Source organism: Malania oleifera, chromosome 10 (genome assembly GCF_029873635.1).
Source record: "Malania oleifera isolate guangnan ecotype guangnan chromosome 10, ASM2987363v1, whole genome shotgun sequence".
NCBI lineage: Eukaryota > Viridiplantae > Streptophyta > Magnoliopsida > Santalales > Ximeniaceae > Malania > Malania oleifera.
This window is the reverse complement of record NC_080426.1, coordinates 77566218-77592816: the sequence shown is the minus strand read 5'-3', so window position 1 is coordinate 77592816 and position 26599 is coordinate 77566218. Positions and strand designations below refer to the sequence as shown.

The following is a 26599-nucleotide window of genomic DNA, read 5'->3' as shown; positions in this document are numbered from 1 at the left end:
GCCACAGGGGGGCACAATAGCAGTCCTTATTGGTTCTCTTGAGGTGAAGGAAGTCTTCCTTTCTAAATCAGAATACCATTGGGATGCAAGGTGAAATAATATTGAATGGAAAAGTAATGTTAATCAAAATGAATGACAATGAATGTGGATTGGTGATTATGCTTAGCTTAGCAAGTGTCATTCGAAAGGACAAGTGTGTAGGGCTATTAGTACCTTCCTCTCGTGCAACTATACTCCCGAACTTGACTTTGGTGTTGCGGACCATGACTATCGATTCTTTGGACCTAGGCTAGCATAGAGACCAATCGCTTAGTAGTAATTTGGGGAACTTAACCATACCTAGACAACAAAAGGGTTAGTGGTGTCTCCTTAAAACCTTTAACATAATTAAATCCCCCACACCATAATCATATTTAGGGTTGCCGTCCCCATCAAGGCATCGGATCTCGGTCCGATCATGTTGACACATTGCATAAAGTCCTGAAGCACACGCAACCCCTTATTTCCACTAGTTTTCAGACCCATAATCTGCCTAAGCACTGACTCACGATATTGGGCCCAAGCTTGCCTATTCTAATCCACAGGAGAGCTTAGCTCTTCCTAAGGGCTGTGTAATGACGAAGGCCAGGTTCCTCAAGGCTAAAAAACAAATGGAAGTTTCAGCCAACCTAATAGGGTTGTTCCACAGTTGTAGTCATCAACTACAACTTCATTACAAGTGAGGGGTAATGGGTCCGTGGGTCTTGGATGTCAGATTCAGATAAAAGCCAGAAGTGGTTCAGGAAATTTTGGGATTTCAAGTGATACCTGATTCTTTGTCGATGATAACCATGGTCATTATAAGAGATTGGCTAATAAGCATCCTTCTGGACTACCATGGATCACAACACTTGTGAGGACAATGTACCAGGTAAGATTGGTGCTATTGGGGAGCATTATAAGTTTATAACAAGGAGGAAAATACTTGTGACAAGGCTAGGGCCAAGAGGGTTTATTTTTGTTAGAGAGTAGCTCAGGCGAGTATTACTGTCCCGAAAGCAGACATGATGAGTTAAGGAAAAGGAGGAAAAGAAATGGGAAGATACGTCAAATGACGAGCAGTGTAACCAATGCATTTGCCCATGATCATGAATTGCTTATTGGATGAGCTAGGGGAACAATATGGTTGTGTTTTAACCGTCTGATTTACTTAAAGACTTGTCATATATGCCACCATCTACAATGGAAGGTTTGGATGGAGTTCTTTTTTTTTCTCTAGTAAAGAGATATTTTTATTATCCAGGGCATCAAGGGATGCCATCCCAAGGAACAAAATATCAACCATTCTGTTAAGTATCATAAATATCAAGGATTACATTATGAACATTAACAATTGGATGAAGTTCTTATTTTTGAGGAAGATGGACAAGGTAGAGATCAGCAATGTGCGGATGGAATTTTTCCTATTCCTGTTGGGGGTGGGGGATAATGGGATGGATTTAGAAGCCCAACAACATTGGATAAGATAAGGTTATGGTTGGTTGTAGAGGAAATGAAGTTCATCTTGATGGGGGCAAAAGAAAGGTGAAGAAAGGTCAGCAAGAATTAGCAAATTTGCAGTACTCCATGAATTACAATGCAGGGGTTTAAAGAGGGGTTTTCTTAATCAGTTTCCATTATTTCTTTTCTTTTTTTGCATTTGCTTTTTGTTCACCTTCTTTTGGTTACTTTCTTCTCTTTTTGAGGATTTTTTGTCCTCTCTAAGTTGCAATCTCTTTATTCTTCTTCCTCAATGCATTTCTTTTACTAACAAAAATAATTTTGGAAGAAATTGCTTGGAAACAAAAAAAAATCTACGGACTTATGACTTAAAGAGGGGGCCTATAACATCAGAACATTACATCATACAGCCAGTGCACATTGGAGATGCAACACCTTGAACAGAGCTGTAAGTAGTGGGGAAACTTTAGAAGAGGGTAGGGACATCAAAGAAGGTATTTGTAAGTTCTGCAAAGCCTACTCCCAGCCATCTACTTGGAGACCACAGATTGAGGGGGTAAAATTTTCAGCAGAATCTGCACCTCTATGACCAGGTGGCTGGAACATTCTTTTAGTGAGGAAGAAATTCCAAGTGCCATGAAAAAAGAGAAATGGAGATAAAGCTTCAGGCGCTGATGGGTTCACCATGTCTTTTTCCAAGCAAATTGGGATGTTCTTAAAGCTGAAGTTGTTAAGTTCCTCAATGAATCTCATTCTGCAGTGCACAACATGAACTCTACCTTTGTTGCTTTCATCCCTAAGAAGGCAAGAAGTTAACAAGAAAGATTTTCACCCACAATTTTGGGGGCAATTGTTCACAAGTTTTATCAAAGGTGCTGACCTAAAGTTTCTTGTCTTCAGTTTTATCCAAGGTTCAGAAATTGTGGATAGTCACTTGATATGGAAAAAGCTTTTGATGATGTTCGTCTGGATTTTATTTTGTACGACCTCAAAAAAAGGGTTTCAGGAACTCATGGTGCAAATGGTTTGGGCAATTCGAAGAAAGGGTTTTAGGAACTTATGGTGCAAATGCTTCGAGCAATGCATCACCATATCATCCTTCTTAATTCTTGTTAAGGACTTCCCTTCAGGCTTTTTCCACTCTTGGAAAGGATTAATTAGGTCAAGGGGATACCCTACCTCCATCACTATTTCATTGTAGCAAAGACGTAAGGCAAGATAGGCGAGACATAAGCCTTTTGAATATATATAAAAATAAGTAAATAAATAACATATATTTAAAAATATATATAAAAAATTTAAAAATTATGAATAAAATGCAAAAAAAAAAAAAAAAATCAAATAGAATTTGTAATGTACTTGTTGTCCATTCAAAAAATACTAACTTGAATTCATGAAGTAAATCATGCCAACAAATAGCTATAATATTACGAAGTTCAAGTTACTTTCAAGATCTAAGATACAACTCTCAATTAATTTCAAAACATTGAGGTTCAAAAGTTCTAGAAATCAACTCATATTACAATATTCCTTTCATACAAACATGTAATTAAAATTTTCTACCACATCTAACTAGAGATTTTCACACCCAAAAAATGAGTAACTCTCAACTAGAAACGTGAAGTCTTGCCTTTTGTATAAATGCATAAGCCTCAACCCGTAATGCCTAAGCCATTTAAAATATTATTATTGTTATTATGGTGATTGTTAGCCTCTGGCTACAAAACGAACAAGATTTTCGAGAGGGCTTATGCAAGAAAGAAATGGCAGGGAGCTGGAAATTGCTCACCTCTTCGCAGATGACACCATGATTCTATGAGGCAAAAGCTTATCAAATACTTAATCTAAGATGCTTACATCATGAAAAAATTTCCTAATTGAAAATCAATTTGCGAAGGAGTGAACTTGTATCCCCAAGGAATGTGAATGAACACACTTTCTTGGCTGGTGTCATGGGTTGCAAGCTGGTGAACTTCCTTTGAACTACCTTGGTCTCCATTTTGGAGCAAAGTTCAAGGGAAAAAGGTATCTGGGGACCTATTGTTTAACGATTTGAAAAGAAGTTGGCTGGCTGGAAGCAAAACAATCTCCGAGAAGGTGGAAGACTCCCTCTCATCAAAAGCACTTGCACCAACCACCCTCTTTACTCCATGCCCCTCTTCCTTATTCCTTGTTCTCTGGCCAAAAGATTGGAAGACGTTCAAAATAGGCTTCTTTGGAGAGATATGGGGGATGTCCACCAAGTCCATTCAATAAAATGGGAAGTTGTTTGTAACCAATTCCAATCTTTTGGCCAGCTTGAGACTATGGATATTTCTAGTTTTCTCTTTTTAATCTCTTCTCTGCTCTGTTTTTTCTGTCTCCTTGTTCTCTGTGGCTGTCAGCTTGGAACTTCAATAAAGCACTCCTCAGTAAATGGCTTTGGAGATCCACAAACGAGAAACAGTTATTATCAAGACAACCTCGATCACAATGGCTGGGAGTCCAAAGAGCCCAGACAGCCCCATGAAGTAAGGGTTTGGAAGTTGATCAGCAAAAGCCTGAGAAGATTTTTTTCCAAACTCATCCACTTCCCTGCTAGAAATAAGGAGGACATTTTCTTTTGGCATAACAGTTGCAGCTCATCCCCTCTCAGTTCCCAATTTCCTTCTATTTCCAAACTAGCCTGCAACAAAAATGCTTGGATAAGTACGCATGCTAAGCAGTGCCAATGGGACAGCTTCCCCTTCATGAGAAATGCCTATGTTTGGGAGCAAGATACTTTTGTTGATTTCTACAGCTGTTTATATTGAATTGCCCCCAACTGGATAAATCAAAAGTACCTACATGAAAACTCAACAAAAGTGGCTACTTACAATCAGCTCCTTCCAAAAGCAGTGGGACAACCCCTCCATAGGGGGGCTTAACTTCTCATAGAAAAACCAAAGTAGCATCTTTTGTTCTTTTTTCAGTTGCTTGAGAAGCAACTTCGGGAAATCCTCGGTTAATAATCTTTCTAAAGGGGTGTCACTTTGGTAAAAAATAGATCCTTTCTATCCAAAGAGGATGCTAACACTGTGGACCATTTACTGCGCCACTTCCCCTGGATTAGCATTTTTTATAATCTGGCTAGCACTGGGTCAGTGCCATAACTATGGGAAAGAAAATCTGTGAACAGAAGGGTATATACCTACTAACAGGAAAATGAAAAATATTTGTCCTTGATCCTACACACTATATTTTCGATAGTGTGGACAGACAGAAATGCAAGAGCTTTCAAAGGAACAACTTCTCCCACAATTCTCAAGGAGGCAAAATACACTTTCAAGTTGGTTTAGTGGGTTGTACACGCTGGATAAACACTATTCTTGATTTCTTGGTAATCCAAACATCATTAATTCAACACTCTGTCTCTCTCTTTTCTTTGTTTGCACATGGGCAGCACACCCTTGGTGCCCTATTATTGAAATCTCACTTCACTGCTAAAAAAACAAAAAAAAACAAAAAAACAAAATACTCTCTCTATCTCAAATATGATCAAGAATGAAAATTTATTCAAATATGAACATTGAGAAAAATCAAACATTAGAATAAAAAATTTATTCATTGATTTGCTATATATTTCTTTTTATTTTCTAAATATTTTATTTTCTTTCTCATTTTCCTTAATTACCAAACAAGAAAAATTAGATTCTTTAATACTTTTCCTCTCCTTTCCTTCATGTTTTAGAAGTTCCAAAAGGGGCTTAAATGAATTCCATTTTCATGTTGTCTTAAAATGTGCTTCTTGTGAATTCCATTTTCCTGCAAAGACAAAAGCAGCACTGGTAAAATGACCCCATGTTTCTCCATAAGACTCCATGACACCCATGATTCTTGGGTCACAACTCATTAGATTCAAATGAGGTACTCATGTTCCTGCTTTCGTGCTGTCTGTTTCTCTCACTTCTCTTGCTCCTCTTCCTTTAATTTTTGGAGGAATCTCCATCAAAACTCAATTGGAGATTCATATTCTTCCATCAAACAGTATTTTTTGTCCTTTGTTTGCATCATTTTCTTATCCCTACTGCCTTTGCTCACAAATTTGAGGAGGCTTGCCACCTCATTTTCTAGAGTTGAACAAGCATTTAACCTATCCTCTTTGCTTCCCACTTCTTCCCATTCAAAAAGCCCTAAGCTTTATTTAGAAATTCGATCCTACATGCAAAAGCATTTATAAAACAAAATTACGATCCTTAACAAGAAATTTCCTTGTGTACAGTGCTTAGAAATAAATGAACATTTTTGCTCACATAATGAATTAAATTTTGATATTGGGAATTTATTTTTTTGGATAACTAGGATTTCACAAAAAAAAAAAAAAAATCACCAAAACACAACAAAACTTTCTGCTAATGTGATTTAACGTCCTAATGCTTGGACACCTATTATATCACATGAGTAAACTAAATCCCATCCAAGGTCTTAAATTTCAATTTCGACTCAAATTTCGAAGCTCCAAAAGTATAGAAATTTCGACGGAAATTTCGATTTCAATTTCGATTTGAAAAAATAATGGAAACCAGTAGAACATGAAATTCTTTTATGAAGCTTTAGAAATGATTAATAGACATAATAATGTAAGTTTTAGGACTAATATATTACAAGTAAATACATCTATGCTGTGTACAAGGTGGAGACGTTGTAATATAATATGTGCGTCAAACATATTTGTAAGATAATAACATTAAACATATTTAGTGAATCGGTTAATACAAATGAAATTCATAAATCATTTAAATATTATTTATTATATGAATAATGACAATTTGGGAATGATTGGTTAAATAAAATGTGGTTGTAAGTTTATTTTTTCATATAATTTCAAAAGCACTTGTAATAATCATTTGTTTCAATAAAAATAAATTAAAAGAGAAATTTCATTTTACTCCTAAATCCTCGTTTGAATTCCGAGGAAATTTCATTACATAGTTCAAATTTCGACAAGTTTCGCTAAGATTTTGAGATTTTGATAAATTTTGGATGATTTGTTGAGATTTTGACAGAAATTATGCAAGACGGAAATCAACTGCCATTTCGATTTCGAGGGTGACGGAAATTGAAAATTTCGATGGAAATTTCGACAATTTCATGGAAATTTAAGACCATGATCCCATCAACTGGTTATATTCTGCTCATTCCTCCCCAAAATAAATCTATTTCAATCTTCTCAAGTTTATCTGTCAACCAGCCAGCTACTGAAGCTGGATAACAAACACAAGGTAAGTCAGCAGACTAGAAAGAGTGTTTTTAACAAAAGCCAATGCCCCTTCTTTGGATAAATCTTCTTCTTTCAACCAACTAGCACACTCTCAAACCACTCAAAGATCCCAAAATGGTTTCTTTGTATCATGATCCCAAAGGGTGGAGAAATTAAGCTTTCTAGAACTGCTAATGTGATTACCTTCTCTGCTGAAGTTTTAGCCACATATTTTTAAAAAATCAATAAAAAGCACAAGTCAATATTGAAGCTTTAAGTCTGGGTCCTCAGATTACATATTTAGGTTAAAATCCTCTTGCTCAAATCTCAAAGGATTCATATCGACTGGTTAATCTCATTTTATGAGTAGATAAATAGTTAAATATTTATGAGCTAATGATGAATCCATTTCTACTATCATGGCACGGGGGATTATCTCATTTCTGTTGTGGGGACTAATTCTTCATTTTTCATTGTGGGGATATTAAACCTCGAAATTTTCGCAATCTTAGGGGCACGCACACAACAGAGACCTAACAGAAATATAATGTGGATGAGACATTAATAAGTTATCGTAGGGACAAAATTTTAACCCAATTTTCATCTCAAAGACTAAATTAATCCACTTTTGAGAAACCTTTTACCCAATATTTCAAGAAATGACTTCTGTAAATGATTTGCTACCACAATCTAAGATGAGAAAAAGAAAAAGTTTAATCTCTAAAAAAGGAATGAAGTCAAGGTCCATCCACATCAGATTTCCCCTACATCTTTCACTCATTTGCCAATCCCTAGGATTGTAAAAATTTTGAAGTTTAATCCCTCCAATATGAAAAATAAAAAGCGGGTCCACATGATATTAAGAGTACTACTCCACTGTGGTACAATTTTAGCCAAGAAAAGAAAGGAAGGTCTGAGTAAAAAAAGTTTTGAGTCAATTTTAATTCTAAAGTCTAAGCTGCCAAGGCAAAGGCTTGTCAGTTACAAAATCACCATGTCAAGAAAACTTAACAGGCATTGGTGGACACTGTTACTAATGGAATTTGATCAGTGATAATTGAAATTTATAATGCTTGATAAATTTTAAAGTGTATGATAAAAGCCCAATTTCCTTGAAAGCTAGGCATTTTATGGGTAATCAAACCATTTTCAAATGATATTGTTGGAGAAATAAGATGGAGAACAGCAAGTGCCAAATTTTTTAAATCAAGAATGACAATAAACAAACTAGAATATTATTTTGCAAACTGTTTAATTCTCAGAAGGGGGAAGACCACTAGCTCCAAGAAAGATTCTTGGAAATAGCAGGCAGGGTGTACTAGTTATTAAATAAAGGTACTGGTCTTTTAAGACCCTAGGGAGAGCGAAGAAGGAATAATTTGACTCCTAGTAGCATTCCAAACTTTTCGGCATGACCGTGCAAATTCCAAATGACAATTAATAAATTGCAAATCTAAGACCACGAGATATAAAGCCCCACGCATTAAAAACAAGAGATTCAATATGATTATTATGGTTGCAAGCACAACTTTCAGCCTCAAGCACAGAACCTGGCGTACCTCAAAATGCCATTATAATCTATGGAAAAATTTAAGTTCACATGTATATAATCCATGCAAAACAAGAGTTCTTATAGATCATAACATGATAAATATCTCACCTGATTACACTTCCAGTGCGAACAGAAGTAACATTATTTGCATAATCATGGCAATATGCCCAATAATTGAAGAATGCCCAAACTAGTTGAGCAATACTTTCTTTATTAGCAGATCCGAAGTCACGAAGATTATCAACTTGATCAAAGTAAGAACATTCGACATCATCTACGGTTACAGAGTAAGTTGTCTTCATACCCTGGCATGAAATAAGAATTTTAATTAAAGCAAAGGCCAACTACATCCATAACAGAAGATATTAAGTTAAATACTAGCAAGATCCAATTTTATGTGTGGGGGTGAACGCGTGTGTATGTATATATGCATCATTTTTTGAGCGCATGAGCAATTCTGGTGGTCACATTCACTGAATTGTTTGTAGGAATTTCCAATTTATCCAAGGAAAAAACTATTGTTTAGTCACATAATCAGGATCCATTACAGGATTTCTTTACTATCCAAAGAAGTCATGAAAAAATGCCAAGAAAAGTTTTCAGGTAACTAGCACATGGGAAGTCAAGTTGATGAAATTCAAAATACTGTCACATGCTTGAAATGAGGCAACCGAAATAATAGTACACACCTGCAAACATGGAAGAATAGCAGGCTTACGCTGTTGTAAGAAATGGATGCACATTAAGACATACCTGAATAGTAGTCAAAATTATTAGCTAACAATATCAAAAAGTTATCACGTAAGCATCTGAGAGCTTGTCATCATAGATATTTACTAATGACAATTTGGATAAAGCAAAGGCCAATTTTGTCCCAACAAAATTGACCAGCACTGGCCTTGTGCTTTAGTTTAAATCCTAAGAGGTTCAAGATGCCTGAAGATGACCACCAGTCACATCAGCAACGCTAGCTGTAGTTAATATTTTGGGGCTTTTGACTCTAAACAACATAATTGTAGACTTAAGAGAAAACTCACGCATAGCTGGAAAGAGTTCCTTGATAAGTTTCATTTACTCCTCTTGATTTGGCCCAGTGTTTCACAATAAAAGCCAATTGTCGTAGCCTCACATCAATTTGTGCATAATCACGAAGAAGCTTCGTGTTTACCACAGCCAAAACATTATTTATGCATATGTCACAGGAGATGCCAGTTACTGGATCCTTAAGTTTTACAATGGGAACCCTAGCACGGGTCAATGCCTGCAAAAAAAAAAATGAAGAAGAAAGGAACCAAGTATACATAAGAAAATCAAACTAGCATACTAAGAAAAATAGATTTCCAACTGTGATTAAATGGAGAAATTGAACCAAATTGGATTTTCAGGAAACTCCAAGGAAAATTGATACTGCATTAAAAGATAATTTTTGAAGTCAAACTTCCTTCCACAAAAAACACATTTTTGAATTAGACACAAACATAGTTGTTACAATCACATGTTTTAAATTGATTCATCCCCAAAATAGTTTCAATGCAGGAGAATTGGGAAAGCTACTGAGTTGACCCTGGATCGATCAATTCGATTGTGAATTGATCAAATTGATACAAACCAAACCGTATGGGCAGGAGCCAATTTAAATCATCCACATCCCCCTCCCCCTTCCCCCCAAAAAAGAAAAAAACAAAGGCTTCAGTGCCCTCTTACGTAGCGTTCTGCCTCCAAATAGGCAGAAAACACAAACCATTTTCACTCCTGGAGGACTATATTGCTATACAATTTGAGAAGAGGCAGAACACTGGCAGCAGTATTCTCAAAATTCAAAAATCAGTTTTGTATTAGTTTTTTGAATTATTTAGCAGTTGTGTTTTAAGTTTTTTCCTAACCCTTCTTTTTTTCTTTTTTATCTTCAGTTATAGAAAGCATAAGCATGAAATATGATTTTTTTTTTTTTTTAAAGACAGAAACTTCAGCGTTTATTATTTTTCTTGATTCATCCCTTAAAAACCATAATGTTCAGTTTTATTAATTTTTCTTAGACACCTCTCATATTTCATTGTTTAGAGAAAGAATACAAATGAAATATGATTTTTTGTTGTAGAAATTTCAATGAACTTTACTAAAAATTAGGTCGTATATATGCTTATGTCATTTGGAGTTGAAATTGGATATTTGTATCGAATGTTATGATTCAATTTGATTAATTGTCTATTCACAAAATTGGAATTTCGATTCACAATTCGAATCTTGATTTGACAACTACGATTGTTATTATCAAATGCCTTAGTGAATTAATTTCTATCCCAACCTTGACAATAATGTTTGAAGCAAATACAGAACAACAATGCACTAAAATAAATTTGCATTCATAATTTCACCAATTTTTTTTAATAGAAAAAGAAACTCATTTACAAGAAGATAAGAATTTACATCAAGATGGAGAATAAGGGATCCTCCTAGAGAAATTAAAAAACCAAAGGGATTACAATAATGCTCCCCTCTAGTTCCTCTGAAGATCTGACAGAAGTAAACCCTGGAAAACCCCAAAAGAATGAAGCCCAAAAAGATGCGAGGAAAACTCCTCTATCCCAAACAAAGCTAAAAGGATTTGATTTCCACTAAATTTCCTTGCATTCCTTTTTGTCCAAAAAGATTAAAGGAGGGCAAAAGATAGAACATCTCCAAAAGATCCTCCCTTCGTTACTTGTCCTAAATCCTCTGTAATGCACTTTTAAGAAAGCTTCAACTGTTCTTGGGGAAATCACAGCCTCCCCAAAGACTAAGAACAACATAAACCAAAGCAGCTTAGCCATTCTGCAATGTAACAAATGGTCAATAGTTTCATTTGAGTAATGGCAAATGATACAATATATTTGGACTTATAGTTTTGTAAGGCCTCCTTTTTTGCAACAAATCATTGGTATTAAGCCAATAAAGTACCAAAGCTCACATGAAAGCTTTAATTTTGGATGGAAAATTTGCCTTCCAAATAAAAGTATTCGAAGGGAAAGTATATGGACTCAAGGATTTCATAAGTCAAGAGAAAGCAGATTTAATGGAAAAAGAAACCAAAGGAACCCCTACCCAAATCCTCGAGTCATCTCTTACCATGAGAGCGAAAAATTTCAACAGTCTTAATAAAATAGTTAAATCATCAACCTCTCTCATTGAGATTCCTGAAAATGTAAAAATCCCAAGAAAGAGAGCCCCCATCTAGATTGTAGAAATCAATAAATGAAGAGTTGTGTAAACTAGACAATCTAAAAATATGAGGTACTAATGACTCCAACAAAACCTCACCCACCCAGAAATCTTCCCAAAACAAAAAAAAATGTTGTTTCCATTACCAACTTGGAAACAAGTAAGAAAGTAGAATAAATGGAGCTATTTGAGAAAGAATTTCAAAGGACTTGCATGAGAAGCACAACCACATCCTTTGGTATCCCACCCATTCCGATGCAAACCATATTTAGTTCTAATTACCATGCGCCAAAGGGAGTCAACCTCCAAGGGAAACCTTCGAAGCCATTTTCAACCTAGAGAAATGCTTTTAGAGTCCATGCTCTCGAGTCCCAAACTCCCTTCAGCATGGTCTTAAATTTCCACGAAATTGTCGAAATTTCCGTCACCCTCGAAATTGAAATGGCAATCGATTTCTGTCTTGCATAATTTCCATCAAAATCTCAACAAATCATCCGAAATTTATCAAAATCTCGAAATTTTAGCGAAACTTGTCAAAATTTTAACTATACGATGAAATTTCATCAGAATTCAAATGAGAAATTTAGAAGTGAAGTGAAATTTCTATCTTAATTTATTTTATCAAAACAAAAGATGATTACAAGTGCTTTTGAACATATATGAAAAAATAAACTTACAGTAACATTTTATTTAACTATTCATGTCTAAATTATTATTATTTGTACAATAAATAATATTTAAATGATTTATGAATTTCATTTGTATTAACTAAATATATTTAATGTACATTATCTTACAAATATGTTCGATACAGATACTATTTTACAACTTTTCCACCTCATACAAAACATAGATGTATTTAATTTGTAATATATTAGTCCTAAAACTTATATTATTATGTTTGTTAACCATTTCTAAAGTTTCACAAAGAATTCCGTGCTTTATTACAAATTTTCATTATTTTTTCAAATCAAAATCGAAATCGGCACCGAAATCAAAATTTCCGTCGAAATTTACATACTTTTGGAGCTTTGAAATTTGAGTCGAAATCGAAATTTAAGACCTTGCTTCAGACTTAGGTCTTCTAATCCTTATCACAACTAACAAGATGAACTCTCTTACCCTCCCCAATACCTGACCATATGAAATCCCTCATAATCCTCTCCAAGGTCTATGCCACCCAACTAGAATTTTGAAAACAAAAATAAAATGTGAAGGTATATTTGAAATAGCAATATTTATGAGGGTAATGCAACCTCCTAATGACAAGTAAGCCCTCTTCCACCACCCCCCCCCCCTCCTCCTTAACCCCCAACAATCTATTCCCCACTCTCTCCATTACCTTGTCCCAAAACAAAATATAGCTAGGATTATCACCAAGGGGAAGACCCTAACAAGTCAAAGGCCACTCCAAAATTGTGCAACCCACTATCCCACTCTTACACACGTTAATCATAATGCCTAAAAAATTCTCAAAGATTTTCAGTAAGGCAAGACCATAAGAGTCATGTGAGAATTCAAAACACTATCCTCAAGAAAAAGGAGGGTTTCATCAACAAATTGAAGGTGGGACACTGTTGATCCCCTCCTTACCTACTTTGAGACCCCGAATGACAATGAGACCTTGCGCATGATTGATCATCCCACTCAGCACATCCACAACTAAGGTAAAAAGAAACAAAGAAAGCAAATTCCCTTGCCTCAAACCCTATGAAGCCTGAAACAACTTCCTTGCTTGGCCATTAACTACAACTAGCATTGTCACCATGGACACGCATCCTTTTATCCATTTCCTCCAAGCCCCTAACACCTACCGAAGTCTCTTAGACATAACCATGGCACAAATTTTATAGAGGCCAGTTACCTAGCTTATTAGTTAGAAGTCTCCGACTTTCTTTGAGTGCTCTTTACAAACAAGATTTATAAACATAGCATTCACATTCTTCCCCACCATCCCATATATGTGAAACTCACAAAAGAAAACCATTAATATACCTAATCCTAAATCACCTCCCAACTATCCAGAAAAAAGAAGCCATGGTAAATCCATCAAGGCTAGAGCCTTACACCTCCATCTCAGAAACTACGCCCTTTATCTCCTTAATGTCAAAAGGCCTATCCAGCCAGGTAGAAAGGTTTCCCTTGACGAGACTCCAATTTGTACCTTCAATCAACAATCTATTTGTGCAATCCTTAGTAGACAACCTCTTATAGAAATTCGTTTTCTCTTCCCTAATTTGAACTGAATCCCACACCATGTTTCCTTCATCCGTTTCCAACTCCTTAATCAAATTCTTCCTCCTGCTCCCATCGACCACTTTATGAAATAGTTTGCTGTTACAATCCCTTTATTTCACCCACTTTATCCAAGATTTCTCTTTCCAACTTATACTCCCCTTAAAAAGGATAATCTCTAAATTGTTACTAAGTTGACATATTCTAACTTATCCTCTTTGCTAGTCATGCCAAACTCCTCCCATTTGCCCAAACATTCAATCTCATTTAGAATCAATTTTTTTTTTTTTTTTTAAATCTCAAATCACCGAAAACTTCCTTATTCCAAAGTTTCAATCTATTTTTCACATCCTACAATTTTCTCATAAATCTAAAGCCTACTTACCACTGAACAATTGCTCTCTTTCCACCAAGACCTTAATACACTCCCTAAAAGAAGGATGAATCAATCACATATTCTCAAAGCGAAAAGGGGATGGGGCCCCAATGAATAGGGCTTGTATCCAAAAAAATTGGGTAGTGATCTAAAATTGGTCTAACAAGAACTTCCTAGACAACATTCAACAAAGTATCCTCCCATTCATTGGTAAACAAAAAATGATCAACACAGTTGGGGGGCCGCAATTCTGTCTCCTAATTCTACCTAAGTAAAATTGCCATTACTCAATGGTAAATCCTTTGGCCCACACTACTAAATAATAGAATAACAAATTCTCATACTACCAATCACCCACAAACCCTCAAACCTCTCCCTTGTAAACTAAATGGTATTAAAATCCCCACCCACCAACAATACAAATTGCAAAGGCTAAAAAGATGAGCAAGCTCCTAAAAACAAAAAAACACAAAAAAAAAAAACTGCAAATGAGAGTGTGTGGGAACATAATTGAAGGAAACCACAATTGTCCCTCTCATCTCCTAGAAGGTCCACTATTTGAAAGTCTCGCTCTTTACATAACCCCTTTTGGAACAATAGTGTATTAGATGTAGAAAAGGATTAGGGCTCAAGAGAATACCTATTGGTTAGCTGTATTGGTTATTGAAGTCCCGAGAGTTTTAGTCCAAATGTTGCAAATTCAGCTATTTGGCCTTCCCAATGAGATTCAAGACAACATCCTTTGCCACACCATTGAAAAGGGGAATAAAAAAATGATCCAAGGTCTCCAATCCATCCTCCTTTCCAAATACGGATTGGTTGATGCCCCAGTAATATATCTGGGCTGGCATCCACTTTGTCCGTATATTAATGGCTTCTAAGCCCCTACACAGTCCTACCTTACTTTTCCAAAAGAAGCTTTCCTTCTCCTTTGGTATTGGTATGGTTCTCCATAAGCCATGGACACATGCATTCATCACGAACCAAAGGCAAAGACCTCAGCAGTACAATTATCTGAAAGACCGGTTTCTATTCTTCTAAACTAAAGAACAATAGGTTGATTGGCCTGACTTCATAACAGGATCCCCATACCTGCAGGTCATACTCCATCTTAGGGGCGAGGTTCAGACAAAGAAGGGAAATAAATATGTCAATATCTTCCCTACATGTGAAAGGATATGCAACTTCAAAGAGGATTTCATTTGCAAAACCAAAACTGGCAGCACCTCATTGGATCGAAACAAGGAAAAGCATGTACTACCTCAACAATGTTGATCTAGAAAAGCTACCGCAAAACCTGTTCAACCAAATGTGTTATCAAGATGATGGAAGAGCCATGAGAAGTCACTATTCAGTCATGTACCCTCCACTCTATAAGACTTATTCAACAAATAGGCTGACTATAATGGCATGTTATCCTGCTGAAGAAGAAGAGTACAGGACAAGATTCAGTCTTTTTAGTTGAGGCCCATCTTTAACACATCTTGACAACACCAGTTTTATATTTATCAGCCTTTACTTTATGTTGTTATTAACTTTATGTCATTGTATTGTTTTGTCGTCATCATTGAAAGCTTTATCTAAAGTAGCTTTAGTTAGGGGTGTACAAAACTTACCAAAAGATCGAAAACCAGACCGAAATCACAAGCGGTTCGGTTTTTCGGTTTCCAATTTCTCGATTTCCAAAATGTAAATTTTCGTTTTTGGTTTCAAAATATAACCGAACTGAAAAAACCCAAAAAAAACAATTTAAATAAAAAAATATAAATATAAATTAATATAATTACTTAATATATATATATATATATATGGGCTGAGGAGTGGGGGACTAGGGCTTCATATTCACTGCTCAGCTAGCTGCTCTATTCTCTCTGCGAGTCGCAGATGCCACTCTGCGTCTCCCTCAGACTCTCAGATCTTGGTCTCTCTCCGTCTCTCGTTGTCGTCACTGCTCTGAGCCTCTGAGCCATCACTGACTCTGCCTCTCTCGGTCTCTCGACTCTCACTCTCTCAATCTTCGCGAGAAGCTCACCAGTCGCCTTCTCAGTTCTCGCCTCTGCCCTCTGCGCAGGCAGCACAGCTGTGCTGCACCACCTTTGTGGCTCTACCTCCCTCCCCTGCCCTCTCAGCTCTCAAGCAGATGAGGACCTAAGGTACCACCGTGCTTGGCTTATTAACTTTTAAATTGATCCTATATTCAGCAATTATCAAGGAAATAAAATTGTTCTATTTCCAAGAAGAGTAATACTGAAAGTCTGAAACTACTTAATTGTGGACTCCTGATTTTCTTTCTCACTATCCCTAACAACCAAACACGAAAAATTGGATCCTTCAAATTTTCCTTTCCTTTCCCTAACATTTTCTAAGTTCCAAACAAGGCCATGAGGGTTTATTCTCATGGCAAAAATGTCACTATCCTCAAAGAGATTAGATAGCAGATTAAGCAAACATCATTGGAAAAAGAAGACGAATCCTCCCACAATGCTGAAAATGGTGTATGACCCTGCCACACCAAAGCAACACAATCAAAAGGCGAGACTTTGAAGGCCCTCTGAACTAGGTAGTAAGAAAATGACTGTCCTTATGTTTCTCATTCCATGGGGGATGGACTATATGACACCAATCAACAAATGGCTATTGCAGAGAAACTTTGAATCAACAAATGGCTACTGCAAAGAAACTTTGGCATGTGTCGAAAGAAAAGATCATTGTTGAAGATTCTAGAACCAAGAACTTCCTTGATTGTAGGAAATGGTTTGACTATAATGCAATAGTTGTAAAATGGTCTTAATATAATTCTGTAATGGAACAGTTTTATGAAATTTAAAGGACCCATTGGCTCTATTGTGTTCTACAGGGTATTGACTTGAACCCATTATCCACCAATTGTGGTGAAGGCAAATAAACCCTTAAGGAATGGACATTTGTAATGTGCCTTGAAGCCACTTTCTCTACTTAAATCATTTCTATCCACACCTTAATTGTAGAATCCTATATTCACTTTGAATGCTGTTAGAAACAAGGTGGAATTTTTGCCATTTTACATGGCTTTTAAGACATAACTATGACTAAAATTTAGCTGTAGGATATGATTTGAACTCTTGCTTGAGTTGATGCTGGGCTGGATGCAATAAATTTTAAGAAATTTAATGCTTTTGCCATCTTTTGTGTGAATCTCAGCTTAAACATGCCTCATCTAATGAATTTGCAATTATGCATGATTTTTATAGATGTCTAAAATTGGGGACAATGCAAGTCTCAATACAACTCCTTGTTCGAACCCAAACCCAAGTCCAAGCCCAAGCATGAATACAAAATCAAGAGATAATGTTGCTACTTTAGGAACAAAGTTGGGTGAGAAGAGGAAGTTTAAATCAAGATCAGAGGTATGGGACCATTTTACTAGATTATGAGTTGATAACATTCTAGAGGTAAAAACTCAATGTAAATATTGTCCTATATGTTCTATGTTGATTCAAGAAGAAATGGAACAAGAGTTTTGTGGAATTACTTGAATACATGTGCTAAGTATCCCTATAGGAGGCCTCATGATCATAATCAATCACAAATTAACTTCAAAGCAAAAACAAAAATGGAAGAAAAACAATTAACATGCCAAAAATATGATGTTGGTGTTCCTAGAAAGCCTTTAGCATATATGGTGATAGTGGAAGAATTACCTTTCATATTTGTGGAGGGACAAGGTTTTAAATATTTTTGTAGCTTCATGGAACCTAGATTTAAGGTTCCATCATGAGTGACAATGGCAAGGGATTGTCTTCTTTTAAATGGAGAAGAGAAAAAGAAATTGAGAAAAATTTTGAAACATAATTGTCAATGAGTTTGCCTTACAACGGACACTTAGACGTCTTTACAAAATGTTTGTTACATGCATTTAACTGCGCATTTTTTTGACATTGAATGGAGGTTACAAAAAAGAATTTTAAGTTTTGGTTCAGTTCCTACTCACCGAGGGGAAGTGTTAGGCTTTGCTATTGAGAAAACTTTGTTAGATTGGGGAATAGATAAAGTTTTTACTATTATTGTAGACAATGCAGGTTCTAATGGTACAACCATTAGTTACTTAAAGAGGAGGGTGAACAATTGGAAGGGTAGTGTGCTCAAGGGTGAGTTCTTGCACAAGAGGCGTGTTGCACATGTCATTAATTTAATTGTGCAAGATGGATTGAAACTTGTGGAGATTCGGTACTTCGAATTAGGCAAGAAGTAATATATATTAGGCAATCATTTGGTAAAACTGCAAAATTTAAAGTGTGTGCAAATGAGGAAAAGGTTAATTGTAAAAAACATTTGTGTTTGGATGTACCTACTAGATGGGGAATTCCACATATATGATGTTGGACGTGCTCAAAATTTTCAAAAAGTTTTTGATAGATATGATGAAAAAATCGAGATTTTGCACTTGATCTTTCGACAGATGGTGGAAAAGAAAAGCCAGTGGAAGATGATTGGGATAATGTGAGGAGGATGGTGCAATTCTTAGAATGTTTCTTTGAATTCACTTTGCGTGTTTCTGGTTCAAATTATGTGAAATACTTTTTTCAATGAAATTTGCATGGTTAATGCTTTTTTAAAAGATTGGTGCAATAGTGATGATTTTGAATTAAGTGAAATGGCATTCAAAAAGAAGCATAAATATGATGATTATTGGGGGAATCCAGAAAAACTGAACATTATGATGTTTGTTGCCACCGTTCTTGATCCTCGATACAAGAGTATGCAGGCTGGGGCCTTTCTCAATTGTTTTCTCCTCCTACATCTTCAATTTTGAGTAAACAGGTGAAAATGTTATTTTTTTTAATGTGTGATGAGTACAAAAATGGGGGTATACAATGCAGTGGACCTAGTGGTAAACTTCCGAAATTGGCTCTAGTTTCTTCTAGTGGTATGGACTGTATGGTGGATGCTAAGCAACCATCAATGAAGATAACGATGCTCATGGTAGATAAATTCAAGAGGCATAGGTCAGAAAAAGAAGGTGGGGGGAAGGCAAGAGTGATTGATAGGTATCTTTTTGAGGACCTTGATGAGGCTAGTCATGAATTTGATATTTTAGGATGGTGGAAGATAAAGAATCCAAGGTTTCCTATCCTTTCATAGTTAGCACATGATGTTTTGGCTATCCCCATAGCTATTGTTGCCTTTGAGTCTGCATTTAGTACGGGAGGTCGTGTTCTTGATTCTTTCAAGACATCATTGACTCCTAAGATTGTGGAGGCTCATATAAGTTCTCAAGATTGGTTGCGAAATTCACCATTACCAATGAACTATGAAGAAAGACTTGAAGAACTTGATAAACTTGAGAAAGGTAAAAAAAAATTTCTTATGGCATTTTTTCACATTTCCTAGTTGTTTTATTCTAATTATTGTTTTGCATTTATTTTCTCTAATTTATTGACTTTTTTTTTCATTCATTTCAGAATTTGATAAATTTGGTGTAAATTCTTCTAGTATTGATGTTGTCGATGATATATTGGTAAGATTATGTATTCATCTCTTTTTATGAACAATTGAACATTGATTGTCAATTTAATTTTATCTTGTTTTAACTTTCATATTGCTTCATTTTATTAGGAACCATAAATGATTAATGATGCTTGCATGGAGATTGGAGAATTGAAGTTACAATCTTGAAGATTGAAGAATATGGATTGAAGAATGTAGATGACTTCCATTCCTTAAAATTTTAAACCATTGATTTTCTCTTTTGATGAACAATTTGAATGTCTGTTTTTTATTTGTAATTTGGGATATTTTATATTTTCTTTGTTTATTGTGAATATTTATTTTGGGTAAATAGAAATAGATAAACCTAATTATTAAAGTGACAAAGAATTTGCTTGCTTGTTTTTTGAAATTAGGGATAGAGAGATTTAATTATTAAAGTGCCCAAGGATTGGGACATTGTGGTTAATTGATATGTAATTCGCATTATGATGGTTTGTAGGAGCAACTAAGCTACTAAGCTAGTAGGAATTAGGAACAAAAAGAAAAAGGTCCAATAAGACCAACACGTTTTCAGCGGTCTAAATAATTTAACAAGTTTAATTTTGTTAAAATTATGGAACATTATAAAAAATCAAAATAGCCAATAGATTCTCAATAACCCTTACAAAAAATAAATGTTAAATATTTTGAAAATCGGTTAAAAATCGAAAAAAACTGTAACCGAACTGCCGAATATTCTGTTCTCCATGGGATAACACATTCGGTTTCGGTTTTGATTTCGGTTCGGGAAGTCCAAAACTGCAATTTTCGATACGGTTTTCGGTTTGGCCCATAACCAAACCGCTTACACCCCTAGCTTTAGTAAAGAAACATGGGTAAAGCGTCTTTAGCTTTATGTTAACATCGTTGTAAGCTTTGTAAAGCACTCTTGGTGCGAGGGATAAGAAAAGAATATGCTTTAGCATATACCCTTACTCCCCCTCTATATAAGGAGAGCTTTAGCTAGAACATGGCAAGCGAGGAACTGAGTCTCTCTTGTAATAGTTCTCCTCTCCCCCTAAGTATTCCCTTTGTTCTTGTTTAATAAAATTCCTCTCAATGTGTTTCTTGCTCTATTCATCTGCATTCTTACTTTTGATCCTACACTAAGCGCGCGCACCATTGGATAAATCTCTTCTTTAGAAGAACACTCAGATAGTTCATCTTCTATCATGATGGAAAGTGTAGGAAATGGGTCTTATTCCTTTGGTACCTCTCCCAGATGCCTTCATGAAGGATCAACAATCTTCATTATCAATCTAGAAATTGAGTTTTCCTTCTCCATGATTCCAATGTGTGGCTCTTGGTTGGGAATGGTTGGCCCACCAACCTTTTGTTTGTCTTTTTTCTATGTTGTAGAGGTTGTCGCTGTTTCAACCCTTTGCATTTGGGTTCACAAAGGTTGGCTGCTAAGAATGTTGCCTATTTTTTATATGAAGAAAAAAGGCACTTCCCCTAAAGGAAGCCTGCATCAATATGGTCTAGTACGGTGGTCGGGGAGAGCTAAATGCTAGAGTTGATGGCAGGAATAAGGGGTCTATTCTCACATGTCTGTGTTGCTGTTGCTAGCTTTGCTTAAGCTTAAAGATGTTGCATTTCTGCTTCCTTATTTTCGAAAGTAGGAGAGAATGTCAACATGTGTTGGATCATTTGCAACAGCTCTTCATAAACCCTCAGGATATGATTCTAGCACTAGTCAATAAAATAGTTGTAATATCAAATTTATTTTCAACCTTGTTGGCTAGATCCATTTGGTTATCAACATTTTTTTTGTAGCATCCAGTTCTGTGCAAGGGCATTTTCTTGCTAGCGATAATTGGATCTCTGACTTCATATCTCTTTTTGAGCTTTTGTTGGACACTCTTCTTCTTTCTCTGCCTTCCTTTGTTTTCTTCTTTAGAATCATAAATGGGATCCTTCAAGCATTCATCACTTGTATAAAGTAGGCCATGCCCTTGAAGATAGTCTAGTTCAACTTCTCAGATGAGTGAACTAGTTCTTACGGTATAAATTTGAGGTGAAACACATCAAGGGAAAGTACAACGTCTTGAATGATTTCTCTCAAGGCCAATCAATTTTCAAGTCCTTTCCATTAATGCATCCTCATCCTCTCCGAATTCACTGAGTTTTACAAAGCAAGTCTAGAACTTTCCAAGTGAGATTCAAGACAACATCCTTTGCCACACCATTGAAAAAAGGAACAACAAAATGAGGCGCTAGGAAGGCTATGGACCTACTTTGTGAGACTGGGTGAATTTGGAGAGGATGAGGATGCCATAACAGAAAGGACTTGAAGATTGGTTGGCCTTGGGAGAAAATCACTCAGGATGTTTTGCTTTCCCTCGATGTGTTTCACCTCGAATTTATGCTGCGCGAACCAATTTGCCCATTTGAGAAGTTGTCCCTGCAGGAGGATCTTTTGCTTGGATTGTATCATCTTTGGAAAAGACGACATGTCCATCTCAATTCTCGACTGTGAATGTGTCCAATCAAATGGAATTGAAACTTTTCAATTCCTTTTTCCACTGCCAAGATCTCCTTAAATGTGGAGTGATAATGTAATTTTCCTCGGCTATTTTTTATTCCAAGGAAATCAATAGCTTCTAGTCCAATTATTATCTTCTTTTCAGACAGCATAATCCCATAGTGTGTGATTATCTCCTCAATTCGATTTAACATTTCTACATGGGACACCATACCCTTTAGAAAAAGGAGGATGTCATCAATGTAAATCAAGGCATGGTGTAGGATAGGCTGGAATATCTTGATCATTGCTTTCTAGAAGATAGTGGGGCCACTATAAACCTAAACGGCATGATGTCCATTGATAATGGACTTGGGGATACAGAATGTCGTCTTAGATCGATCTTCCAAATGGATATCCAACTATCAGAAGCCTGCTTTAAGATCAAACTTTGAGAATATATGGCCTCCAATAGTTGTGAGAGCAAACTAGCCCGATTTGGCAATGGAAATTTATCATCTGCAAGGAAGTGATTATAAGGCTAATAATAAATAACAATTTTGAGTTTACCTTTGCTTGCTCGGCCCTCTTGTTGACATAGAAAGCCTCACAAGCCCATTGTGACACGGTGGGCTCAATCAATCCCTCTTATGCAGCTGGGATATTTCACTTTGGGCCAATGAGTAGTGTTTTGGATTCATTCCTTTGTGACTTGCCTTTGTTGGATTGATATCCCCATTTTTCTTGAATGGAAGGTTAACAAATAACTCAGGATTTTCCCATAACAGCTTTGACACTTCTTCAAGAATTAGTTGTGACTGTCTGCATAGTTTGTGTGGATTAGCTAGGTTTTTATTTCTTCCAAGGTTTAGGTGATGTGGAATAGATTTGAATTTTTGGTTCACTACAAATGATACGACCTGAACTTAACCTTTGTCTCGTCCATTGGACTTTGTTTAGGTGTTGGATGATATCAAAACCCAATAAGTAGATCCTTGTTAGGGAGACTTGATCCAAAGAATGTAGCTTTAATTAAGCATCTTGGATGAAGCTTAATGTAAAGCAAGACACTCTTTAATTTGACCTCAAAATGTTATCTGTTTGCTACTTTAAATCCTTGATTGCGTGACTTTCATTTATCTTTTGGAAGAATGCTTGGGTTTAGGAAACTGCATGCTACTTTTGTTTCAAAGATGCAATGACCTTAATTGGTTTTGAGCACTTATACCCAAACTGGAGCAAATGGTGATGCATAGTCTCCCCTTTTGAATTGTGCTAACAGTGATTCTCATATGGAACAAAGATTGTGAACTTCATTCTCTGTTGGGGCTACTGGATAGCACTTATTGTTGATAGGTTGAATATGGGAACATTTTGGTGTTAGGACAATTTGATGGCACCTGAGATCTTCATCGTCTTCATCTCAAGAGTCTGATAGGTCCATTTGCTCACTTTGTTGGAAAGCAATGATGGATTCTTCCTTTTGCCGATCGTCTAGAGAGAATACAGAAACAATGTCACCATCTGAATCCTAGGCTAAGATTTTATGCAGCATCTAGATTAGATTGACTCTCTTTCACCTCTGAGGGCATTTCTTTGCATAATGTCCCCTTTGGTTGCAAATGTAACATCGGTGATTTTTTGGGTCATTTACGTGCCTCTTTTTTCTCAAATATTTACATTTTTTCTCCTTGTTCTTGGATCTTCTAGATTTTCTAGGAAGATAGAATTCTTACTCCTATGCAAAGCAAGAGCACTGCTTATCTCCTTTGTACTTGATAAGGATTAAGTAAGTCCTTTCTTTTGCATTCCTTGGTTATTTTCATGTCTGCTTTCTGGGCTCTTTTGTATATGTCATACTTTCTGTAGAGTGCATCCAAATTCATGAGAGCACTTTGATAAATCTTGCCAAGGGAAGTACCATCTCAAGTCTTCTTCCACTCATTTTGAGCTCTCGAAGAACTTCTCCTAATGGATTACGCAAACTGTTGAGATAAGCCTGTTTGAGATTAATAACATTTGGTCCGTAGAGAGTGTAGTATCTTTCTGAGATGAGATTATAATGCTTCTCAAGATCTCTTCTTTTGAGCAAACAACAATTGATCTTCATATATTCTTCCCTAACTTGGGTGACATGGTCTTCCCATGCTTCACCGAATTCTTCAATGATTGAGGAGATAAATATATCAACATTTGGAACTTGTGATATCTGTAATTGTTGGTATTCTCCAAGATTTATCCACCAAATTTTGAGTCTACCAACGAACTTTGAGACAACCCTTCTGATGATTTCTTTTAGTGTGATCCCTTCTTTCATTAATTCCACTATGCACCAGGCATGGAGCTCAAGATTTTATTCCTCCATTGATTTGGTGGAATTTTTCTAATGAGATGGTTGGTACATTACCATTTAAGCTTTACTTTGGGATGGCAAATGAGGTGCTTTCTGAGAGATTGATGTTGTCGTCTACTCCCTTATCATCAATGAGATCATTGTATTATGATCTAAGTAGATGGTTGGGTCATCATAGTGGCTCTAAGGGGTTGTGTCTCTTCTTTAGATGAACACTCACTTCATTTTCTATCATGATGGGAAGAGTAGGAAGTGGTTTTTCTTCCATTGTTACCTCTCTAAGATGCCTTTGTGAAGGTTTAGCAATCTTCGTTAGGAGTTTGGAAATTGAGTTTTCTTTCTCCATGATTCCAATGTGTGGCTCTTGGTTTGGAATGCTTGGCTCACCAACCTTTTGTTTGTCTTTTTTCTATGTTGTAGAGGTTGCTGTCAATTCAACCCTTCTATCCGCGTGGAACTGCGCTTTCCCAAGCCATGTATCATTCATATTTAGAACGCTATGGCACTCGAGAAAGTCTTCCTTATCAAAGAGACTTAAGGGCCTTCAAATTTAGCTGTTGGAGGGGTATCCCCTACTATTGACAAAGTTGTTATTGGACTTGCTAAGTTTTGCTTGGCTGCTGGATCTGTTGCCTTTTTTTTAAATGAAGAAAAGAGTCGCTTCCCCTAAAGGAAGCCTGCATCAATATAGGCTAGTACGTTGGTTGGGGAGAGCTAAATGCTAGATTCGATGACAGAAATACGGGGTCCATTCTCATATGTTCGTGTTGCTATTGTTCGCTCTGCTTAAGAAAATTTAGCTGAGCTTTTAGATGTGGCATTTCCGCTTTTTTTCTTTTTGAAAGCAAGTGAGAATGTCGATATGGATCATTTGCATCAGTTCTTTCATAAATCCTCTGGATATGATTCTGGAACTTGTCAATAAAGGGCTGTTATATTGACTTTATTCTCAACCTTGTTGGCTAGCTCCCTCTAGTTATCAACAATTTGTTGTAACATCCTATTTTGTGTAAGGGCATTTCTTGATTGCCAGTAGAGAGTTTGCTTTGACAGGAGAAACTAGTTTATAGATCCACTCGAGTTGATGATAGTTGGATCTCTGACCTTCCACGAATGTTTTGTCCTCAACCTTGTATCTTCATACAATAATGGTGGGAAATCACAATCATAGTTTGAAGGACCCAACATGTTTACCTTAGGAAGATTATCATGTTTATTTTTCTCTCCTTATTTAACATAATAGTCAAACTTGCTTGATGGTTCTCTTAGAAAACTGATTGTTGGATCTCCATCTTCATATAACTTTTTGAGCTTTTGCTGGACAATCTTCTTCTTTCTCTACCTTCCTTTGTTTCCTTCTTTAGAATCATAGATGGGATCTTTCAAGCATTTGTCACATGTGCAATCAACATTGAACCATTTATGGCCATTTTTTGTCATGGAATTGTAGATCGAAAGATCATCTCCTTTGAAATATGTGATTGGGACTTGAGATCCTAGAGATGTTGGATCCGTCAGATTTATTGCACTAGTGGATGGCCTAATCATCACCTTTTGTTCTGCTGGTGATGTTGATGAAGTCAAATGAGGTTGAATCAACATGGTTGGAAAGATGCATGGCGAAGTTGCATCTGATGTGGATTCCTGGTCTTTTGGTAAGGAGACATGAACATATCCATTTTGTATGGTTTTATAGACGGGGTCATGAAGTATGATTGGTTTGGGAATGTGATGCAGTTGTTCATACTTTGTAATCCAGGACTTTAGAAGGAGATTGAGTAGCTCTTCCCTAGGTAACTACCACAAAATATGGACATGCCTTGGAACAAGGGAGATATCATAATTAACGAGAGCATCTTGGTTTTCTCGAGGGGTTGTCAAATCAAAAGGAATGATTATGAAGTCTATAGACCATTTGGTGATGAAGAGTGGTTGCAATAGAATTAGATACCTAGGGTGCTCTGATAATTTGGACTAGGACCTTGAGAGTAGTTCTCATATTTAGGTATGATAAGTGCATGCAGAAGTTGGAGAAGACTGTAAGGCTAATAGTCCCTACATTCAGTGTTGTCTACATGGTGGAAATGCAAGCATGCTCGTACTTACAAAACTTCGAGTCAAGGAGCACAATTCTAGAGCATACTCAGAGACCTTTCCTCCCATGGAAGGTAAGGTATAACTAAACCGAATCTATGTGCATATGGAGGTATCCCTAG

The 26599-nt window shown here is 36.3% G+C and overlaps 1 protein-coding gene across 2 annotated transcripts in view; it reads right to left on the bottom strand.

Moving 5' to 3' along the window:
• The window catches only part of LOC131166049 (UTP:RNA uridylyltransferase 1), a 75349-nt gene that overhangs the window by 5426 nt on the left and 43324 nt on the right, over positions 1-26599 (bottom strand). Inside the window, exons 3-5 of one of the 2 annotated variants that reach the window (XM_058124276.1) lie at positions 9287-9510; positions 8939-9002; positions 8358-8554 (exon numbers count right to left, since the gene is read on the bottom strand). In XM_058124276.1, the coding sequence (XP_057980259.1) occupies positions 8358-8554; positions 8939-9002; positions 9287-9510 (485 nt within the window). Of the gene's footprint in view, positions 1-8276; positions 8555-8938; positions 9003-9286; positions 9511-26599 lie in introns of those variants that run through there. The other variant, XM_058124277.1, reaches the window with a different exon arrangement.